The following is a 23,251-nucleotide window of genomic DNA, read 5'->3' on the forward strand; positions in this document are numbered from 1 at the left end:
CAGAATTTAGGAGAGAGGGTTAGGGAGCGGTCTGTGACCACAGCTAGCAGCACACCACTTCTGTCGAGTAAGGGATTAAACAACTACAACTCCATGACGTGTGTATGAAATCCCCAATACAAGAATGACAACTAGGACATTCAGGGAAAGCTGGCGGGAAATTAGCTTCTGGGGTAAGAGGTAAGCTCGATGCAATATGTAATAGTGCATAAGCTTGAAATGGGAATTGCTGTATATTTTGGTTGCTGCCTCCCAAATTTTTGTCCAATCTTCATCTGTTAGGGGGGAGACTACGTTCTCCTCCCAATGTTCGTACAGTAGTGTGAGGGGTGAAAGCATGTCTGCATGTATATCACTGTATAAGCCCAAAACTAACATGTGGATGTTACTAGTATCGCAGAGAAACTGGCAACTATGAAGCAGATGCGGTTCTTCCATGCACCGCCCCCATGATTTACATGCCACTAGGGTATCATACTAAAGGAAGTGCCCCACAGGGAGGCCAAACTCCTCGCGTAGAGTTTTAAAGGGGGCGCAGGGTGCCATCTGCATAACATGCATCCACTTTAGCCAAGCCTGCCTCGGCCCAGTCCAGCAGTCGACCAGTGTCAACCTCTCTGACTTGTGCAAGAAGAGCCAAAGTGAGGAGTTCAGGGAATATGGGGATTATATTTGTGCCTATCAAAGCAACCTCAACCAGCAGGAATGAAGTACCAGCAGCTCCTTCTGTCCCTGAGTCAGGGCCTTCTTGAGATTAAATATGAGGGTGTATAGCTGAGACTGGTCGGGAGTGTCCGGCAGTTTCAGCTGCATCAGGGCTTCCCGCACTCTGAGCTATCCTAGGCCTCACTGGGGCATTCATTCTTCTGTTGGAGGAAGGTCTTTGTAACTTAGCCAAAGCGACGAGACGTGCTATCGACCTTCATTCCAAATTAAATCCCCCAGGCCGTGTTGATGTCTCGAAATGTACGCCACAGCATCACAATTCTGAGGTCCGCTAAGAAATAGGAGGAGAGGGAGTGCTCTCATCTTTGCTACGTCTATCCTGCCTGCAACCAATAAGGGCAGCATCTTCCCGCAGCTTGTGTTTTCCTGGAAGGCTGCCACCTCCGTGCCTATACTGGCCTCCAATAAGTCTTGAATCATATGGTATATTCAGACCCCTAAATACTTCTCTGCATCTTGCTCCCACTTTATGCCACACGAGGTTGGTGGCTCAGTCCTACCCTCGCGAGCAGGGTTCAGCCAATTAACACAGAGGTTTGAAACCTCCAAAAAGGACATGAGCAGATGTACCGCCCTTTCTGGCCCTGTGCGCTGGTTCCCCAGGTAAAGAACCATATTATCTGCGTATTGAGATATATGGTGCAGGAGTTTGCCAAATGTAATTCCCATCCACGGGTGTCTTCTCCAGGTCAGGGGCTCCACTTTAAAAGCAAAGAGTAGGGGAGACAGCGTGCAACCCTGGCGGTTGCCCCTCTCTACTGAATATTGCTCAGAGTTCACTTGTCCTGTCCTGATCCGTGCTACCGTGTGCGCATATATAGTAGGAAAGTCCACTCAATAAATCGCCCCATACAGATTATGACAGTGCAGAGAAAGTCTACAAAAACATAAGAGGAGTACCATCAGAAACTGTTTAGAGAAAACAGTCTGAGTGGGATGACTACAAAAAGAAGAGAGTCCTTCTTTTGTTTAAAAACCCCTCACTCACCAACCTAGTTGGTGACATGCTTCATCATCGGGGTCCACCCTGATAGCCGAGTGCCATCAGGGTGTGCTGCGAAACCTGAATTACAGTGGAGCGGGTATTCGTGTGTGAGAAGTGAAAAAAATGTTTAAAAATTGTGCTGGTATACTTGTGTGAAAAGAAATTTTTATTTGCAAGTTACTGGACAATATTAAAATCAGGTGTGTGGATACAAAAAAGGTATATTATGACCATGTGTAGCACTATGTGTAGGGTCTACATGTTTCAACCCGTTGTTTGGAAGTACCGGGTTTTCATCAAGACCAGAAAAGGAAGGTGGGTGGTCAGGACACACTAACGACCTGCCAGTCCTAAGTTCCTTTAGACTACTGACAAAAATCTGTCGTAGGCAAATCTTCACACCCAGGTGGGGGTGAGAAAAGCAAAAAGACTCCTACTATGGGTCTTTTGGGCTTCACGGGGTAGAGGGAAGGAAAAACCACGTGATGTAACGTATTAGTTACTGCGTGGTACAATTGCCGAGTACCTACTCGCCTCTCCGTGCTTCCCATTCACAGCTGTCAAAGGCTTTCTCTATGTTGACAAACATGAGGCCAGCCAATCCATTAATGAGGAGATAGCTCCCAAAACCGCCTGTAAATACTGAATGTTGATTGCCGTACTGTGGCCCAGAATAAACCCAGATTGATCTGTGGGAATCAAGTTCCACATGTGTGGTAGTAAGTGCTGTGCTAATATTACATTTAGGCGTTTATAATCAACATTAAATATTCACAGCAGGCCATAAACCGTTACATCAGTAGTAGGCCTCCTGGGTTTAAGCAGGGGAACAATAATGGCCTCCTTTATTGTGAGGGGCAGGGCTTGATTCATTAATGCTTTGCAATACAGTGAAACTAGTAACGGGGCCAACTCTTCAATGTAGGTGGCGTAAAACTCTACCAGAATGCCGGCTGTCCCTGGGACTGCGCCATGGGCCATATGGTGGACTTCAGCTAGGATTTCTTCCTCCATTATGTATTCCCCCCCAGTGCCTCCACGACTTCTGGCAGAAGTCAAATAAGAGGGAGATCTCTAAGCCACTCATGGATGGGTCGGTCCGGCATTACAGGTCCCCTCAGTACAGTCTGGCATAATAGTTGGTGAAGGATCGTTAATTTTAGCCTCTCTATGGAACCTGGGCCCCATGGGATCCCCTTGCTCCAGGATCAGGGAGCCCTGACGAGCAGGGTTAGCCAACCATGCCAGCAGGGGTCCTGTCTTGTACGGCTCATTGTATGCAAAGATTATATAGTCTTTGTAAATGAAGCAGCAGAGACACTCTACGTATTCCACCACCCTTTCTTTCTCTTTCAATATGGTCTGGTGAAGATCTGGTCTCTCGGGCAGTGCCGGCTGTAGTTTCCTAAGGGTCTCCTCATGCAGAAAAGCCTCCCTCAAGAGAGTTTGGTGCACTGCCACTGTTTATAATATGCACTCCCCTCAGAGGATGACTTTGAATGTCTCCCATTCAGTTGGGATTGTGGAGCCAGTGCCCTCATTTTCAGCAAAGAAGGGCTGGATGGTTTTCCGGACCATTTTCTGAAATGCAGGGTCCTCCAGGCTGGCAGTTTTTTAGTTGCTAGTTCAGTATGCATGGTAGGTTCCCAGTGCAATATCAACAACGATGGTTTATGATCCAAGATGGTTCTGGCCAGGTTTTCTATGCCTGTGAGAGGCCCCAACATATTGGGGAGCATAAAAAGTTATCGCGTTGGACATGAAGGGCATGCACAGTTGAATGGAACGAGAGGTCCCGGGCTAGAGGGTGGAGATGGCCCCAATGCAGTTGCTATACAGAGAACTTATTGGCCACATGAGCAATAGAGGAATCCCTCGGTTAAGGGTGAGAGCAATCTAGGTCCACGTTAGCAACACAGTTAAAATCACCCAGGTACACTTAGGCGAGTGACAGTGCCGCCACCATAGCCAGTCGTGGACGAGGAGAGACACGATATTCAGTGCAACCCATGATATAAGAATGAGAGAACCCCCCCTTCAATTCCCCTTCCCCAGGACAGCAAGGTAACATCCTCCCATCCAAACAAGAATACTCAATCAAACAAACTTGTGGGCCAAAGGGTCACCTAAATTTCAGTACATGAGATCATAGGAATAAGTCAGAAACCCCAAAGAAATAGGAGCTTCAGCGGGGTGGTCTCACAACCAATCTTGAAAACACAAAAGGATTACACACTCCTTTGCCGTAAGGGCCCCCCGAGGACATCAAGATGAGTAGCCAAAATGGGGGGGGGGAAATATCACACCACCATACAGGCTCCCCTCCCAACCAGCTGCTCCGATAAAGTCAAGGCTAGTTCAGTGAATGCTATCAGCCATCTGCAGAGTGACCTGGGGCAGATCCCTATTCTAGGCAGGGTCATGCGTGGAGTCAAAGTCGGGTCTGAAATATCAGCAGATGGAGAGCACTGACTCTGAAGCTGTAAGGTTGGCCACCATCCCCACGGCACTTCTCTGGGTCTGCAGTGTCCGGGCAGCTGTCAGGGCACTCCCCCATCCATGTCTCGACCATTGTTTGAGTTGTGGGTGCATGGCAGCCCTTTGTTCCTCTGGACTAAGTTCAAGCTATTCCCACATCTCCAGAGGCTTCAAGAAGAACACAGTACCTTGAGCAGTATCATTCCACAAGCGCATGGGATATAGCATGACATATTGAATGCTCATCTCTCTGAGTTTCCGCTTATCTTCCAGAAATTATGCTTTTGCCTCTACACTGCCAAGGTGAAGACCGGAAATATCATTCCCCTGCTATTGTCAACATTGATCTCCTTCAAGTCACTGGCACATTTCAGGTTGTGGTCGCAGTCTTGAAAATGCCAAAGGTGGGCTAGGATAGGGCAAGGTGGTCTGCCTGGTGGTGTAAGGAGTATTGATAACCGGTGAGCCTGCTCCATGGCGAAGAGAGAGAAGAGGCCCTCTGGGGCCACATGTGCCAGAGCCAATCATCAAGAAATACAACCATGTCCATGCCCTCCACTCTCTCAGGTATCCCAACCACCCTAATGTGTTTTATGCAGGCCTGGCATTCTAAGTCCTCAGCCTGCTCCTTCAGTATTCAGACCCTCTTCGTTACATCTTTCAATCAGGTTTGGAGGTCCCTCATTTTTGGGCCTATTACCTGTAGAGTTGTTTCAGTTCTTGCATTGTGATCAGCTAGTGTATGATGGTTTGATGTGAGCAGGCCTAGGACCGACACCACCATATTGATTTTATGCCCCATAGTCCCCTTTGAATCGCTGATGGCAGGAGGATAGAGTATAGCTTGTCTTGTGGGACCTGTACCAGCCCTCTAGGTGGACTAGGCTCAAATCCTACCTCGGAGGGGTCCTTCGCTGCCAGAGGTTCTTTCCAGCGTGGTTGTTGCCACTTATTTACAGACAGTACAAATAACAAGTGGTCCGAGTTACCGTATAACTAAAGTAAATCTATATTACACCACATAGAAATTCACCATATGCACATTTGTCATAGATTTATACACATGTTATCAAAATAAGTCATGAGAGTTGCATTTATTTGTGCAATATTAGTATTCGCGCAAAATTGTTAATTGCGTACATAAATCAACCTATTGTATCCAATGCTTCAAAAAACAAAACTTAAATGCAATTGTCAAATCATTACATTTAGAGTGCTCTCGGTGAAGAGGGGAAGGGGAGTGTGGAGGTAGTGAAGGACTGGGTAAGGGTGGTGTGACTTTTTTTTAAAACATCACGTTAAAATCAGAACACGCCTTTACAAGAAATGTATAAAGGTTCCAAATTAACATCACACATAGGTCAAATTAATAGTTTTCTTTGTGTCCTATGGTGTGTGGAGAGATGGGCCCACCCCTTTATAACTCATACTTATTTACAGAGGCTGGAGACAGCCGGGCAACATGGTGGTCTGGGCGCTAAGTATGGAGGAGAGGGCATGGCATCATCTAGTCCACAGTGTGAATGAGGCTCCACCGAGACATCCCTCAGTGAATCATACGGAGGGATCGCCAGTAGTGACGTAGGGTGATGGGTGGAAATCCAGGGGGTAACAGGGGTGCCACCCACATCTCAGAATGAGTCACACAGAGCAGCAGAGTGGTCCAAGAGGGGTGGGCAGGGCATGCAGGGAAAAAGGAAGGTCCAGCAGCAAGGGTTGCCAGCTGGCTGCCTCGCCAGCTACAGTGTTTCAAAAAGTGCCTTCCAATTAAGTGCAGAGGCAAAGAGCAGAGCATGCATCCCACAATGGGCCGGCAAGGAGCTGATGCTGTTTAGGGAAGTTAATACGCACACCTACAGCCCCAATGGCACAAGTGGCAAAGTGGGGAGAAAGCCCCCTTCAGGGATCACAGTCTTGCAAGTAGGCCTCTAGGGCAGGTCAACCCCCAAGAGCAGGAGTTGCATCTGCAGGCCTTCCCAGGCTCAGTTTCTGGTATGAAGAAAGCACAGAGGGCTCCCCACGCAGGCCACCTCCTGATGTCCACTGCAGGAGTCTCACCTCTGGGCGGTATGCTGCAGTCCCAGTCAGACAGGCTGCATATGAGCATGCAATTCAGGGGCCTTCAATGTCAGTGGTTGAGTCTGGCAGTGGATGGAGGCAGTCAGAAGGCAACTCAGCCCCGGGGGATCCTGCCTTACAATTCCTTCCTTCACAGGCTCTCCTCCATAGGGCCACTCAGAGGCCCTTCTCGCAAGACACTTGAAGACTTTATCGGTGGCCAGCGGGGGGGCTTGACGCCAGTGGTAAGCTGCGGACCCCACTACACTCCGCCAGCTTCTCCCCAAAAGTCTCTTCTGTAGAGTGGTACACCATGCTGCGCTGCGAGCATCCCACATGCCTCCTGTGGGGCCTGCAGGAGGGAACTGTAGCCCCCTCGATCAAGCCCCTGGAGAGCCCGCTCAACAGCCTGCTGCAATCAACCAGCCACCAAGGAAAGGGAGGGCCCAGCTAACCAAAAGTGGTAGTTCGTCAGTAGGGGGCACTCTCCCAGGGTGAGATCACTGGCCCTGATGGCCATCCCTCAATAGTGCTCTTTGCCGTTGGGGGTCACTCACTGCAACGGGTGAGGCCTGAGAGCACTTTCTGCTTCAACGTTCAGGTGTCCGCCTACTCATGGGCCGCCATCTTGTATTCAAATTGTGTGAGGGCTGAGATGGGGTCGCTCAATGCCTAAAGTGTTGCCCCGCTTGCCTCTCAATCAGCCTGGGGGTGTCCAAGGCGATGTCAGTCAGCACCTGGGGCCCCACCTGCGGCAGGGACAGAAAATTACAGCAGGATGAATCTGGATATGGGAATCTTGCCAGGCCTCCTGGGATCAGTCTCATCCCATAGGTGTCAAACCGCGCCCCCAATTGATACAGGCAAACTTGAAGGAACTTAATATAGATAGCTGCTAGAGGGGCAAAAGTAATAAGGGGGAAACTGTGTCAGGATTTGATGATTTCAGCGAGCATCTCCCCCCAATTACGTGGAGTTGCAAGTTACAGGGCCCAACTTTGATGGAAATCATGCAGTGTATGTTTATTGAGTCCATTTTCACACGTGGTCTCCGATTCGGGGCCTGATATGCGCACATTTTCTTTCTGAAGGAAAATACCACAGAAGCACATTTGGTTTTTACGGGATGCATTTCAAGACCCAGCAATGGTGGAATCGGGAGGACAAACTCATTCCTGACGTGAAATGGGTCCTTTACCTTTATTATGCTTGAGAACATCAGCAAAATGAAAAAGATGCATAGAAGTCCAGTTCTAGGGTGGATTGTAATAATGTTACTCAAACAAACAGAATCTGATTGGCTTAAAATGTCAGGCGAAATCAAGAAAAGAAGCAGTACATCAGAAAAAGCAATACTGCCTAATGCATAAGTGGGCAACTTTACTTAATGCTCTTGATCAAATCTGAATCTCATTGGCTGGGATGCCTATTTTGACTAGTGTGGAATGGTGCCAAAGCTAAATTCGTTTTTGGTTACATTTATGAAGAATGGAGACCGGCCCTCCTGACATTCATTAACATCTGGACGTTTCTTGGTGTTCATGATTATTTCTAGTTCAAGAACCTTCACCAGGGGCCTAGTCTCTAAAGGTTTGGATGCTCCGCCTCGCTATGCAAAAATAGTTACTACATGTCTTTCCTACCTTGGCCTACACATTTATCAAGTACTAGGCGGATGACATCTTTCTGGATTTAAAATCTCCTTTCAAATTCTGACTTTGTTGGGTATCACTCGGCTCTATCAGAGTTTCCTGCCTCTGGGATCTGGCTAATGGAAATATTATGTTCTGGTTTCCACATCTGTATAATTAGCTGGTATTTTTGTCTTTGTTTTGTGAGAGACGTGTGGACTATTTGTAAGCAAAGTGTTGTATTTTTCTCTTAATAAACTTCTCTGGGGTAGAGTTTGCGTGAAAGGCACTGTGCCCGCCTTTGCCAACCAACTCAAAATGAATTTCAAAGGAAAAGGTTCTTGTATGGTTTTGCGTTATTAAAGTGTTGCGAGGCTTCATGTGTGTGAAATGCTTAAATGCTTTGTGTGTGTGGTTGTGTGTGCGTGGCTGTGGTGTATTTAAAGTCGTGTAGAAATCTCAGATTCTATGTTTTTTTTAATAGAGTCCCAGGTTTGCGGTTTGTTCTCGAAAAGAAAAAAAAAAAAGTTTGACGGCCCACCATCACGGCTGATGGTACCATCTGTCCAATGTTTCCTATACTGACAGGAGCCTCCACAGTGGCAGTTCTTGGCACAGTAAAGAGATGTCTGTGGGGTCTGCAAATGTCTCTAAATTTAGTTGACGAGATGTCCATTGGGAAGATGCAATAAAATATTCTGTTGTTTCTTCTAGCCATTAATCCATCTACCAATCTCTAGATCAGCCCTCCATTTAGTATACTCTTGTTTCTCTGTTTTGGGTGATGTGTGGTACCACTTTGCCGGCCTCTCCCTGGCCTTTCCAAGTTGTTTGTGGTTCGATTTCTTTCAAGGGTATTGGTCTCCATATTGGCATATGGATGTTCCTGTCCCTGACCCCCCACATTTCCCCCAAGGATTGGTGGCCTTTGCTACACTGTGAGGCTGCCATACTGGAGTTCTCCTACCATCACTTGCATGCAGTCCTAAGATATGACTTTCACATTCTGAGGGAATGGGGTGCACCAATTATGATACTGTGTAAGAATTCAGCAATGACAACCCATTGGCCAATTTTTGTTGGCTGTAGAAATGTGTGCATTTCACCCATGCGAACCAGTGGTAAAGTGCTTGTGCTCACCGCTGTAACCATGTTGGAATTGGCATATTCCTAGTAGGCACCCCTATTTTTTTTAAAATCCATGGTAAATTGCGCCTCATATACCTAGGGCAGCTAGTGGGCTGCAAAACTCGTTTTGCCTTTACGTTGCACTGTAAACATGTCTCCAGGCCTGCCAGTGCCAGTGCCAGTGCAGCCTTGGTTTTTAAACTACCAATCTTCCCTGGCAAAATTCACATACAAAAATAAACCTTTTGCCAGTTCTAAACCTTACTGTTTAATACTTTTAAGTAGGCCTTAACCTCCATAGGGCAGGATGCATGATATTTAATAAGTACGGCAAGAATATTTAATGTCTTGCATGTCATGGCAATGACAAAAAAACAAAGTCATTTTTCACAGTTGCTCTCCCATAGGTTAACACTGGTTTACATTCAGTTTTGGAATTGGTAGAAAAACGGTAAAGGACCCATTTTAATAGTAATTTAAAATTCAACCTAATCGTTACAATGTATTTTGGAGCTGACACTCTTAGAAAGTTGTCAATGTTCTGCCTAAACCAAAAGGCTTTCCCGCCAGTGTCCAGCTGGCACCTTACCAGGGATGGACTGGCCGTAGTGGGCACGAGGCGTTTCCCCGGTGGGCCAGAAGGGTAGGGACTGGTTTTGGACCGGTGTGAGCCATTTTTGTTACTTGGGTCCAGATTTGCAGCAAGCCCCTTGGCCCCTTGGCCCCTTGTAACAAAAGCGCAGTAGCAGTGTTCCCACAAACATGCCCCCCCATCCAAGGGTGGATCCGATGTAATTGCCAGAGCTGGTTTGCAATCCCAGTCTGGCCCTGCACCTGACACCTAATGGCTACCAGACTGTGGACAAAGGGCTCTGAGTGTGAGGAGTGTTCTTCTCACTTGACAGGATGGCCTGGGGTATTTGCCCAGCCCCTTCCTAAGCTTCAAAGGATACCTGTCGTGTCATTGGCAGATGAACCTCACACCTAGGCCTGCCTATATTTTGTCTCTCTAGGCAAGCTCTCTAGGCAAGCTGACCCCAAACCCAGTGAGAGTGGAGGAACTGACCAGAACTGGTTTGGGGGTGGATAAAGGCCTGTCCACCCCACAGGCTGGCATAAGGCATTGAAGTGGAGCTCACAGACCTCTTCTCCAAAAACACCAGGCCCTGTGAAAAATCAAAAATGACTGTCCTGCTGTTTGAAGAATGTGAAGGAAGATTAGACCTGCTTTCCTCGAACCCAGGACCATAGGAGTGACTCGAGGGTCAGTTGGTTGACTTTCTGTTTGAGTAATATGGTTTTCCAGAGGCCTCACTCCCCATATCTGCCCTGCTGACCAGTTTCAATAGGACTTGCCCTGGACCCTATTACCGACTAATCCCTAAGTGGAGCACCTCAGGTCCTAGGTCCTTGGCTGGGTTTAGAGTGTGCTCCTCCTGTCCTGAAACTGCAAGAAGTGGGACTTAGGAACTTTTTGCCAACTTTCTGCCTTGAGAACCGGCAGAGACCGGGATCACTGTCAAAACTGCATACTTCGATTCAGCAGTCAATCTCAGCATGCGGATTTCCAGAAAGGTTCTAGGTATGAATGTAGAGGACTTCATTAGGACCGATGAAGAGCAGCATCCAATCAACATCAAAACCTTCACAAGCATGGAGTTCAGACTCCGCGTCCACTGAGCTTTCTCTCCATTGCAACATCTACACCGTGACCCTACACTCTTCAGCAGCCTGCCGTCATCGAGCCCTGCTTCATATGAAGCTTGCAACTTGCGTACAAAGCACTAGCTGACCACCATTTTTTCTCCCTAGAAGTTTCTAAGTCCAAAGAGGAGATTTCCACCGTGACCCCCTGATCTCTGAAGCCACCTGGCAATTAATTGCGGCCAACTTTAACTTTTACTGTAACCTGGTATTGCGTGACCCGATAACTGCATTTTGTGCTTTTTAGCAGTATTTTTAATTTGAAATTAGAAAAAATCATATCCCCAGTTCTGCCTTTTGGATTTGTTGTTTTAGTGTTAATTTATTTATTAAAGTATTCTCTATTTTTTCAAAATTGGTTTGGGAATTTTCCTGTGTTGAGTTTTCCCTTGATTACTGTTTGGGTACTTTATACATACTTTAAACATTGCCTCTGAATTTAGCCTGCCAGCTGTGTGCCATGCTACCAAAGGGTTGTGCGCAAGTTTATTTAGTGACTTTAGCAGTTCATCCTAATTATTATTTGAAGTGGGTTCTCACCCCCTCAGATATTATCCCAATCAATTATTTACAAGTTTCATGTTAAAAGAGAGAGATCTCTCAACTATAAATCTGTTACAATGAACAATTTATCATCTCATGACCTGACATGGGGAAGCAGTTACCCATATGAAATGAAGTTCTACTTTTGTGAACTCCTTATACTGCAGAATTACTCAGTTGAGCTGAGGTGTAACAACAAAAGCATGTAGAGCACATACTTGGGGACAAGTAAAAAGATACACAATACGGCATATGCATGCTAGCCACATTAGGGATTTCAACACTGCAGCTGCTAAGTTAATTTTAGAAAACACCCATTCTGCTGTGGCTATGTTGTCCTTAAAGTGAAACTGCGTAAGTTGAATTTAGTATTTTCGTGTTATTGCATACTTGTCTTTTTGTAGCCTTAATGCTCAACTGTTGATCTTGTTAAGGAAGATGCCAACATCACTCTGTAAATGACAGGTTATGAAATTCCTCTTGTATCTGGGGAGCAATAAGAGTATACACTCTTTGACATTCAACTGTATTGCCCATTAGTGAACTCTTTCTCACTCATACACTGGTAATTGACTTTTGACGCAGCTCCAAAAGTGTTGGTCTGTTTGGGTGCAAACTCACTAGATGTGCAACAAAACACATGTGGTTTAATCCTAGGCCTCTGGTGGCGGATGGAACTCAGTGATCCAATGTGGCCCTAAAGACTGAGGTTACTTTCCCTGCCTCAGCTGCAGCGGCCAGTGGGAACTTCTTTCCTGGTGCTGGGCACTGGGTGAAACAAAGGAAAAGTTTCAAACCTGAGTGATGTTTGAGATAAAACTATCTCTGCCCAGTAGATCAACATTTTCTGAGATGGCAAACCTCTATTAGACTGGTACATAAAAAGGCTGAAGTCCCTGAGTTGGGAGGAGTTTATGGGGAGTATTTATTGGTACCTTGCATTTTACACTACTTGTAGTTATTTGAAGTCCTATTTCAGATATTGAAACATTACATTAAATCATTGTAGAACATTCATCGAAGTATCTGCATTATATTTTAGGATAGATTTCTAATCGCAGTTAAAATTCAGTTTGGGTTCTGCTTCAGTGGTGTAGTCACGAGTCTGAATATGAGTTCTAGAAACCTGCCATTTCAAATTTAACATAAGTTATTTCTATGTTTCCACAGGTTCTTCAAGCACCCGAGCGCCACTCGTTACAGGTATACCTGTTTTACAAACATTTCTTCTGTTTCTGTTGTAATGCTTCTATTTCCTTTGTACTGTCTGTAAATTCAGTTTGGCAGTAGCTTTATTTGCATGAACTCTGTGCCAGCAGTTATGCTTAGATCCACCTCATGTACCTTGATTTCATTAACTTCAAGAATCATCATTAGCAGGAAGAGAGTTAATTTTCTTCATACTCAGAACTTGTTATGTATCCATCCTACTTTCGGCCTGCGCACTGACTCCTAATCCTGCCCTCACTTGACTGAGTCCAACCCCATCAGTTCCTGAATATGTACCACCCTCTCTTAATTTAGACCACACCAATAGGTGACACACTTTTTGGTGAAACAAACCTAACCAGAAGGCACCATTTTTGGTGGGAGTTAATCCTAAACTCAAAGATAACTTTTTGGGAGCAAAGTATACCTAGATTTTTAACTACATACACTTCTCTGAGGGGTGTATTTGCAATAACATTTTGACTGGTTGAAAAAACGGATTTTTTTTAGATGTTTGAGCAACACCAGTGGATAAACCACAGATGGGAAGGCATTGGCCTAAAGGCCCTCACCGTTCTTTGATTCTCATCAGCTCTCAGTCTCACTCAGAGCACACTGGAAAAGCTTGATTGTCACTTCAAGGCAAGGTATGACAAGTCAACATTTGTGTCAAGGCTCCCAGCGATCCTAGTGTACTTTTATAAATTCCAGAATCTATTAAAGCCATGGACTGCTTTCATCGTATCCCAGCTAGGATTTCGATGGTGCCTGCTCTCCTCGACTAGTTTGAGATGTCATTTGGCCTTATGTTTAAATAGTACTGGCTGAGAAGTAACTGAGACATTTTTTTAGTGGGTGTGCAGACTAAGGGGCAGATTTCGATTTTGGCCGGAAGGGCTCCGAACGATGGTCGGAGCCCTTCCAACTGAGCCGGAACGTGTCGCACGGATTACTTTCCGACCAAGCCATTCTAATGGGCTAGGTCGGAAAGGAATCTGAATCGGATTTCCTGGATTGTTGACGACAGGCTCGAAGAGCCTGTCCACCGTCCAGAAATCCCTCATTACTCCCCCGGCCGCCTCTCTGCGACCGAGGGAGTACGATGGCAGTTTTTCACTGCCTTTTGGTGCCAGTTATTCCGGCACAAAAAAGGCAGTTGGAAACTGTCTTTGGGGGCCCCCAGCAGGGCCCCCTTGTGTGCGTGGCTGCCGTATGGCGGCCTGGGGGCACCTATGGAACCCCTCTGTGGATCCCTGCACCTGTTAGCAGGTACCTTGGGGTGCCTACCACAGGATGCAGGGATGAACTGCACCCCTGCTTTTCATAATGCAGACATGCAATCCGCTCGGAATGCATGCTTGCATTGTGAAGTAAACGAGTGTGACCGAACCCTGTTTGTTCGCATCGTAGTAGCAGGGCCGCAACCGACGACAGCAGGTCGGTCGGTTACCGCTCCTGACCGATGTCGGACGGACTCAGGCACCGGAATCGGCCCCATAATGTCAAGTTTTTTATATTGACTGGCAGAAATATTGAGTCATAAGTATCGTGAGAGAAATATCGACAGCAAGAATATTGTGGTGAAGAATATTGACTTAAAGTAAGCATTATTGATTTTAAAAATATCTAAGTCTTTAATATCGTTTGCAAAAAGTATAGTTGTTAAAAATATCATTTTTTAAATTAATGTCATGTACTTTTCTATGTTTTAAATGTATGTGATATATTTATTTGAAATAGGATTTGTTTTTATTTTTTAATATATGTGTTACATTTTTAGTAGTTATCAAAAAAAATATTTGATTTTTTTGTTTTTCCGTTCTGTAACGGGATGCAGGTTTAGAGGGGAATAGGGTGAGCTGTAATTTAATAATATTAAATTAATTTATAAGATGCTATATGGTTAAATGTCTAAAATTATTTATTTTTAATTAATTAACAATTAGTTGTTAATTAATTGGTAGCTTATTATGATGATTGTGTACTTAATTTTAGGTGTGTATTCTGGTATTTTTGGGGTCGAGGGTGGGAAATAATTTGTGTTTACTTAATAATATATAGTTGCTAATTAATGTTCATCATTTGATATTCATTTTGTGTCATTGTTTATTTTTTGCTGTGTTATTTTTAATTTTAAAGCGGTTAAGGGTGGGAATTAAAATACATTTTATTTACTTTATAATTAGTTGTTTAATAGTAATAGTTTTTCATTTTAAAATACGTTTTAATTGTGTAATGTATTATTTTACAGTTTAATTTAGGTGTGTGTTGTGGGGATTATAGTGTTAAAGTGTGGATAGTTAATTAAGGTTCATTAAGTTTTTTATTCATAATATGTTTTAATGATTATTACCTATGTTAATTATGGAAGTAAATTGTTTTTTTTTAAATGTTGAGGTTTATTGTGATTTTTCTGGTGTTATATGGAGGGAAATTAAATAAATACATTCATGTAGAAAATAATGTGTTTGTTTCTAAATATTTTCTAGTTCAAAATAAAAAAATGCACTTATTATTTCATTTTAAATAATATTTGTAGGTATTTGTTATATGTAATTATTATCATAATATGTTTTCTTTTTTTATATTTAGGGGTTGATTCCGATTCGGAAAACGATTCGTAGTCGTAGCCATTTCTGTAAGAATCATACAAATCCGTCCAAATCGCGTAGTACGATCCATAGGTAGAAAATACGTCCGAATCATTGCGAACCATACGAAAAACGAGGTTAAATCCGTACGACATAGAGCCGCACAGTGAACCGTTTGATTCGTAAACATGCCGTACGACCCGCCAAGTACGATCGGGACCGGGGACCGAGAACGCAATTTGTACGGAAAGCGGCAAATGAGCAATTCGTACGGAGAACCACACATTCACATATGCACCGTACCCCTGCGATCATGGGGATACGCACCGTACCCCTATGCTCTGCACCCCTATGCACCGGACACCTATGCACCTTACTCCTACACACTGTACACCTACGCTCCATACACCCATGCACCATTCCCCGATGTACCGTACCCCCTACGCTCCGTACCCCGAAGCACCGTACCAGTTCGCACCGTACCCGTGCGATCATGTGGTGCACTCGCTTCCCCGGGGGGGGGGGTCAGTTTCACACGTGGTTTGAGTCGAAATATGCTTTTACGGATGTTTTAAAGTCCCATAGAAAAAGAGTCGTACGGAGTGTCGTCCTGACGAATCGTAGTTGCTGGTTCGTAAAAAGCTGCTTTGATCCGTACAGACAACGCGTACTGCGTGTTCCGAATGCAAGGGGTGGAGAAGTGTGGCTCACTGGTTAGAGGAGGCAGACCTGGAAGCAGAGGTCAGCCCGGGACCAGGGTTCAATTCCCGGCTCGGCGGGGTCTTGAGTCCTAAAAAATGTCCATGGACTCAACAATTCTCGCTCCGGTGCCTACTCGATTCACGGGTTCACACTCTGCGACTCTGGGCAATAGCTTGCTTAATATCCACAACGGCCCCTCGCGGCGGGATGCCTGGCTTTCACCTTGTGGATACCCTGCCGGGGTTATCTCACAGGGGAATACCAGGACGGGTTCCCTAAGCAAGCGCTTAGAAACCGCTCGGTGATTTGCGCTATATAAATTCCTGTACATTTACATTTACATTTACAATTCGTACGGATTCTAAAGTCGTATGGTCTTTCGACGATTCGTATGGAGATCTGCGTTGGGTTTGGATCGTACTTGCTCGTACGTACGGGGACGTTGAAGGTGTACGATTCGTACGGGAAAAACGCTCTGTACGGCAATTCGTAGGGGATTTTCCCGAATGGGAATAGGCCCCTTAAAATATTTGATTTTGACTTTTTCAATTATTTATATATTTATTTACTGTTATAATTTTTTTTTAATTATCATATTTATTTTGATTTAATTTTTGAACTGTTGGAGTGTGAATAGTAAATGTATCCCTCCGCTATCCAACACTTTCTTGAACTCACTCGAGCTGGAATAGTAATTTTTACCCCTTCGCTATCCAACACTTTCCCTACTGCTGCTCTCACTGGAGTGGGAATAGTAAACTTTTCCCGCTCGCTATCCAACAGTTTTTCTACTGTTGCAATCACTGGAGTGGAAATACTAATTTTTACCCCTCTGCTATCCAACACCTTCACTACTGTTGCACTCACTGGAGTGGGAATAGTAATTTTTACCCCTCTTGTGTCCAACATTTTCCCTAGTGTTGCACTCACTGGGATTGGAATAGTAAATTGAATCCCTATGCTATCCAACATTTACCCTACTGGTGCACTCAGTGGAGTGGGAATAGTAATTTTTATCCCTTCGCTATCCAACACTTTCTCTACTGTTGCACTCACTGAAGTGGGAATATAATCTTTTCCCCTCCACTATCCAACACTTTTTCTACCGTTGCACTCACTGGAGTTGCAATAGTACATTTTATCCCTCTGCAATCCAACACTTTCCCTACTGTTACACTCCCTCTAGTTGGAATAGTACATTTAATTTAATTTCTTAGCTATCCAACACTGACCCTATTGTTCCACTCACTGGAGTGGGAATAGTAATTTTTACCCAACTGCTATCCAACACTTTTCCTACTCTTGCACTCACTGGAGCGAGAATAGTAAAGTGTTCCCCTCCGCTATCCAAAACATTCCCTACTGTTGCACACACTGTAGTTGGAATACTTAATTCAATTCCTCCGCTATCCAAGACTTACCCTACTGTTGCGTTCACTGGAGTGTGAATAGTAATTTTTTTCCCTTCGCTATCCAACACTTTCCCTACTGTTGCACTGACTGGAGTTAGAATAGTGATATTAATTCTTCCGCTATCCAACACTTAGGTCCTGATTCTGGAAAGCTTCCCAACCCATTTGGTTTGGAAATGCTTTCAGACCCACTTGGATCGGGAGAGTTCGACCGTCGGAGTACTATGCATCCGGATGCTTCCCGATGCGATTTGGTTGGACTCCCATTGACTTCATTGGGAACATATATTCCTAACTGCATCATAATTGGGCCCTCGGTTGGAAAGACACATTCCCAATCCAATTTGGAAGCCGCAAATGCCATTAGCAGGCTTCCCTAACCGCATCAGAATCAGGCCCTTTCTCTACTATTGTACTTATAGGAGTGGGAATACTAATTTTTACACCTCCGCCATCCAACACTTTCCCTACTGTTGCACTGACTGTTATTGAGAAATTTAAGTTTAAATATTTTTTAATACTGTAATGATTTAATACATTATAAAATATAGTTTTCTTATATTTGACATTATTGATATATATTTCAGTTTTTGTATAATTTCAAACTGTTAAAATAAATAAAAAATAATAGTTTATTCATTGTTTTATATTAAATATATATGTAGAAATCATTATGTTTGTGTGTTTATCTTTTTTAACTAAGTTTATTTGTTAGATTTTATTAAAATGTATATTACATTTATTTTATTTTGGTCAAATTAATTTTAATATTGAATATATATATATATATATATATATATATATATATATATATATATATATACACACAAATAAATATCAACATTTTGTGCACCTACATTTTTTACATTGATATTTTTTAGTCAGTATTTTCGTACTTACCTGTTTAAGGATGGGGAGCTGATATTTTTTGTAGTCTATATTTTTTACATCGATATTTGTGACATCGATTTGTGTCAATGAACCTTTTTAGTGATTGCAAACCAGCTGCCTTTGCAATACTTCTCTTTAGTTGCCAGTAATCTCCAAATACAGTCACGTTACACATTAAAATATTTCTAAAACCCACACATCAGTCAGTTAAGTTGAATATATCCCATCTTTGCATATCATCAGACATATGGTTATAACTTATTAATCCTATTATGTGTCGTACTAAACTGTACGGATTTACCATTGACATCCAGTTGGGCTCTTGAAGTTGGGGTTAATGGAAGAAACACGAGAAACACACATATTATTCAGCTGAAATGAACAGCTGAACCCCTGACCTCCACATGGGGTCACCCATGTAAAAAGGAATTCCACTATGCTCTAGTTAGGTCTAGTATTCTGCTAAGGAGTGTTAGAAATTGGGTTTCTGGTTGTAAGAGTATATACCCTGTAGATGCAGGAACAACCACTCTAGTCAAGGTAAGCTAGTTACACACTAAAAGATAACCTGAGCTTGCCTGCTGGTAGGTTGCCACAGAGAGCAGTCAGGCTTATCTAAAGGACAATGTGTAAAGTTTTTGTGCAACACACACACACCCATTCACACCACAAAAATACTCCACACAAGGTTAGACAAATATATGATATGTTTACTTCAGTTATGTTTTTTCCATAAATTAATTCAAATTACAGTGCTTAGAGTCATAAAGCGCCAACCGGGTACATCTGGCTGCACTAGACCAGTTTAAAGCCAGAGGTCAGGCCAACTGCTACAGAACTCACGCAGGTCCTACTTAAAAAGTACCGTAGATGGAGGGAGCGTTGAAGACTCGATGTAAGGACAGAGGAGGTGATGCGTCGTCTTCGATCCCATGGATGTAGGTGATGTGCCGGCTGCAATCTGCGCTGTCGATAAAAATTGATTAAAATAAATTGTAAATTGATACTTGTATAGCACACTACTCACCCACAAGGGTCTCAAGGCGCTTGTACGAATACCGCTGTGGAACCCATCCTGGCTTTCCCTGTGAGGTGTCCACTCCTGGGCACCCCCAAGGTGGAGGCCAGGCATCCTTAGCATTGTGGGGGCCGTTGTGGAGATTAAGCAAGCTATTGCCCAGAGTTGCAGAGTGGGACTCCATGATTGTAATAGGCACCGAGACGAGAATTATCAGGTCCGTGGAATTTTTTGAGCCCAAGACCCGCCGAGGCGGGGAATTGAACCCTGGTCCCAGGCTAGATCTCTGCATCAGGGTCTGCCGCTCTAACCATTGAGCCACACTTCATCGACTAACCCCTTTACGATGCAGGCAATGCATCATCAAGCCATGCAGTCAGTTCAAGTGATGTTGTCGAGCGGCAGCCACATCAGCGTCGAACAGAGTTGAATTGGTTCCGATCAGTCATTGATGCAACGGTTTGGATGGATCAGCACAGCACATCAGAAATCACCTTTCAAGGGCCCAGGACTAGACTGGCATTACCTGGCAGGACAGTACTCAGAGGTGCTGTTGAATGGTTGAAGGAGGTTTTTGATGACTTTGAGACTTCAGAACAGGGGGCAAGCCATTGGAGTCACTCTGGGTTCAAGTGAGATGCCTTCAAACCATGCTGTTCAAGCCTCCTATTCAACCTATTAGCTTGTCAGCCAACACTATAATTTACTCTGCGTCCTTCGCTGTCAATTCTGAAGACATTGCCTAAGTGTGTAGAGCACCCGCCTTGAGTCACTGTGTCACCATCAACTGGTTAAGGGCAAGAAAATCCTTTGCCTCCATTACTCTCACCCACTCATTCCAATACAACTTTGTATCAGACATTGTACTGTAGAGGGACTATGGAATAAAAGCGAGGCCTCCTACATCTTGAAATTGTCAGGCCCTGTTTTGGGGTTTTGGGGTGCCATGATGCCACTGGGCCATGGAGATTTAGTTCATTTGCCTTTGATGTCCCAGGGCCTGCCCTGTTATGGCTCTACAGACTGGGCCAAATACAACCGATTCCACACATCACTGTCAGAGTAGCAAGGCTGACCAGACACAGGTTTCTCAGAGTTCACAAATCAATCAAGAGACCCAATAAATTAAATGCCAAGCTCAACGGTTATCTTTTAAAAATGAAATTACTTGAAGCACACAATGTTAATCAGTTCTACACCCTACTATGAAGAAAAACAAGTCAGTGTCTCTGGGCGCTACGTTGGCAGGTCCCACTCTCCCAATGTCCCTATGTTATCTCCCAGTTCTGGGTAGCCCCCCTCTATCTCTAAGAATCAAAAGGAGTATCATGAGTCTAGCACAGGTTTAGTTTAATCACACCCTGTGTATATGCTCATTCTGAAATCTCATTCCCCTTCACAGGGAGGTTTGTTCTCTCAGGGTCACTTTCAGGCCACCCTGTACTCATAGGGCATGCCCACACACAACAGAGATCAGCAAAACACCGGCAGGTAGGTTTGGAGTACCTTTGTCTTGGGACACTGGTATCAGTTTGGCAGTAGACAGGGGTCCTTCTCCGCAGTGGAGTGACACAGAAATCCTGAGATGTTCAGTCTAGTCAGACTGTTTGTAATTTCACTCATAACAGGGCCTTCAATACTTGTGTTATTGCTGACCTGTATGAGCTGGTCCCAGATTCAACAGATGCAGCCCCGCATAAGCCCATCAGTATGTGATAGATGTTACCCAGCATAGACCAATCTCAATCACAGCCCAGAGTGAGCCTCAGCAATTGCGTTGTTGCTGAGTCACAGTTCCCAACTAGACCTGTTGACAGGACTTGTGGGTGCCATTGGATCTCCAGCAATGTGTTAATTCTTGGCATCCTACAGCCATCAGGGACATGCTGACCCACATGCCTTTTTGAACATTCTATCCACCTGCAGAGTAGACAGGTTCCTTATCTCTCTATGAAAGCAGGCATGCAGGCTTCTAGATGCTTAAAGAAAGGTATATAGCTTCTCTAGCAGGAGATCCAACTTGGAAAATCCCAGAGTCTCAAATATAAATTATACAGAACGTAGCAGAGTTAGACAGATCTTGAAGAGTCATAAATTGCACTAATTTTATCCTTAAACATCAGCTGATGAAAATATATCCAATGAGCTTTCACATATGTGCTTTTATTTGATACTAGCTTACCCGTCGCTCGTTGCTGCGATCTCAGAAGAAAGGAAATTCAAGTTAACTTGTTATGATAACATTCAATTTACATTGTGTCATTTTTATTGAAACTTATTCATTTTAATATGTTAAACATTTCAAAGTGTCGTTTTAATTCTATTTATTTATTCGAGTGCTTGTGGATACACAATATTTTTTGTTTTTCCATCTGGTGCGTACACAAATAAATCAGAAGGTTTTCTGACGCGTGAGCTGGCCACATACAGTTGTCCATGTGAGAAGCACGGATTCTCCAAATCTAGTCCACACACTTGCAGCGATTGTCCTTGTGCTTTGTTGATGGGCATTGCAAAAGAGAGTCGCACCGGAAACTGTAAACGTTTGAATTCAAATGGAATATCTGTTGGGATCATTGGAATACGTGGCAACAGTACATCTTCCCCCTTGAATTTCTCGTTCAAAATTGTAGCTTCGATGACATTGTTCATCATCTTTTTCATCGAAAGTCTTGTCCCGTTGCAAAGTGGTGGTTGCAACTTCAGTATTCGAAAGATTATGAGGGCCCTGGGGGGCCGATCTTTAAAAAAATTCATGCCAGAAACCTTCGCGGGATTGTACTCAACAACTTCCCAAAGTTTCATGGCGATCAGATGAATGGTGTAGTAATGCATAAAGCCAGACATACATACATTCGTTTTTATATATATAGATAAACTCATGAGTGCCAAACTCAAGTTTCTAATCTTCATGAAAAAATTCAATTTTGTCCAGAATTGCAGACTTTTTTTACTTTAAGTAAATACACGTTTGAATCCCAAATATCAGTGTCTCACAGTCAGAACATATTCTGACTTACATGCCTATCTATCACCATCATGTGAAAATAATGTCTAGCACATCCCAAATAGTTCCACCACCTTATGTCAAAGGTAGGCAGCATCCTACATTCAATATACGAATTCCGCTACAAATTGCTACCACTATGCTAGAGTAAACCTTTTGTCAGAGTTGGACACCACTGTGGGACACTGTGTTGGCTGGCCTGCCAAAAGGCCAGCTTCAAGGTCAACATAAGCTAAACAAACTCTTGTGCCAACCACAACCCCTAATACCAGCCTTCCACATCATTGACATGCATGTTTACGCTAAGGAGTCTGCTATGTCAGTCTATTAGAACTGGGGGTCTCTAGTTGGCAGAGGTAGGTACCACTGTCCAAATAGGGACCCTTGCTTTTAGTCAGGGTAAGGAGGAAACAGTCTTCAGATAACCCCTGCACAACCCTTGGTAGCTTGGCACGAGCAGTCAGGCTCATTGAAGGCAATGTGCAAAGTATTTTTACCTACAGTCACAGTAACACAGTGAAAACACCACAAACTGACTCCACAACAGTTTAGAAAAATAAAGGTTTTTAATCTAAACTACACAAGACCAAAACAACAAACATCCAACATACACAGTTCAAGAATATGGTTTCAAATGAGCTCTTAAGTTTGCGTTAAAATAATCCACAGTTGCGTCACGTTTTAGCCAACAGTACCTTTAGATGCGACAAAAGTTCCAAGTGAAAGCTGTAGCGTTGAAAAGCAAGCGATGCGTCACTCCTGAGACCCTGGGGAGGCGATGCGACAACCCCGCTGGACAGAGCGGGCGTGTTGCGCTGACTCTGGTCTGTATGGGGAGGTATGCGATACCTTGCGTGGATTCCGGTGCACAGGTTTCGGTGGAAGCGGCTCACAAAAGGTACGATGCAACGATCTTCGGGAAGGCAACGATCTCCAGTGCGGCGACGATGCGCGGCTCAACGTCGATCTTCTCCTCTTCTGGCCCCTTGATGCAATGGCTCTGCGACGACTCTCACAGCGACGTAATGCGTTCCGCAATGCAAGCCGTGCGACGATCTCACTCAGTGATGATACTCGCAGCGATGGTAATCTCCCGCATCGGAGTGGTGCGTCCAGCAAGCGAAGGATGCGATGACTCTGACAGCGGCAACAGGCACTGCGACGATCT

At 44.2% G+C, this 23,251-nt stretch overlaps 1 protein-coding gene across 1 annotated transcript in view; it reads left to right on the top strand.

The window, feature by feature from the left end:
• LOC144752607 (scavenger receptor cysteine-rich domain-containing protein DMBT1-like) overlaps positions 1–23,251 on the top strand; it is a 1,088,995-nt gene that overhangs the window by 17,863 nt on the left and 1,047,881 nt on the right. The window contains exon 4 of the mRNA XM_078640489.1: positions 12,424–12,456. Coding sequence (XP_078496615.1) covers positions 12,424–12,456 — 33 coding nt within the window. The remainder of the gene's footprint in view (positions 1–12,423; positions 12,457–23,251) is intronic.

This window comes from Lissotriton helveticus, chromosome 5_1 (genome assembly GCF_964261635.1).
Source record: "Lissotriton helveticus chromosome 5_1, aLisHel1.1, whole genome shotgun sequence".
Taxonomy (NCBI): Eukaryota; Metazoa; Chordata; class Amphibia; order Caudata; family Salamandridae; genus Lissotriton; species Lissotriton helveticus.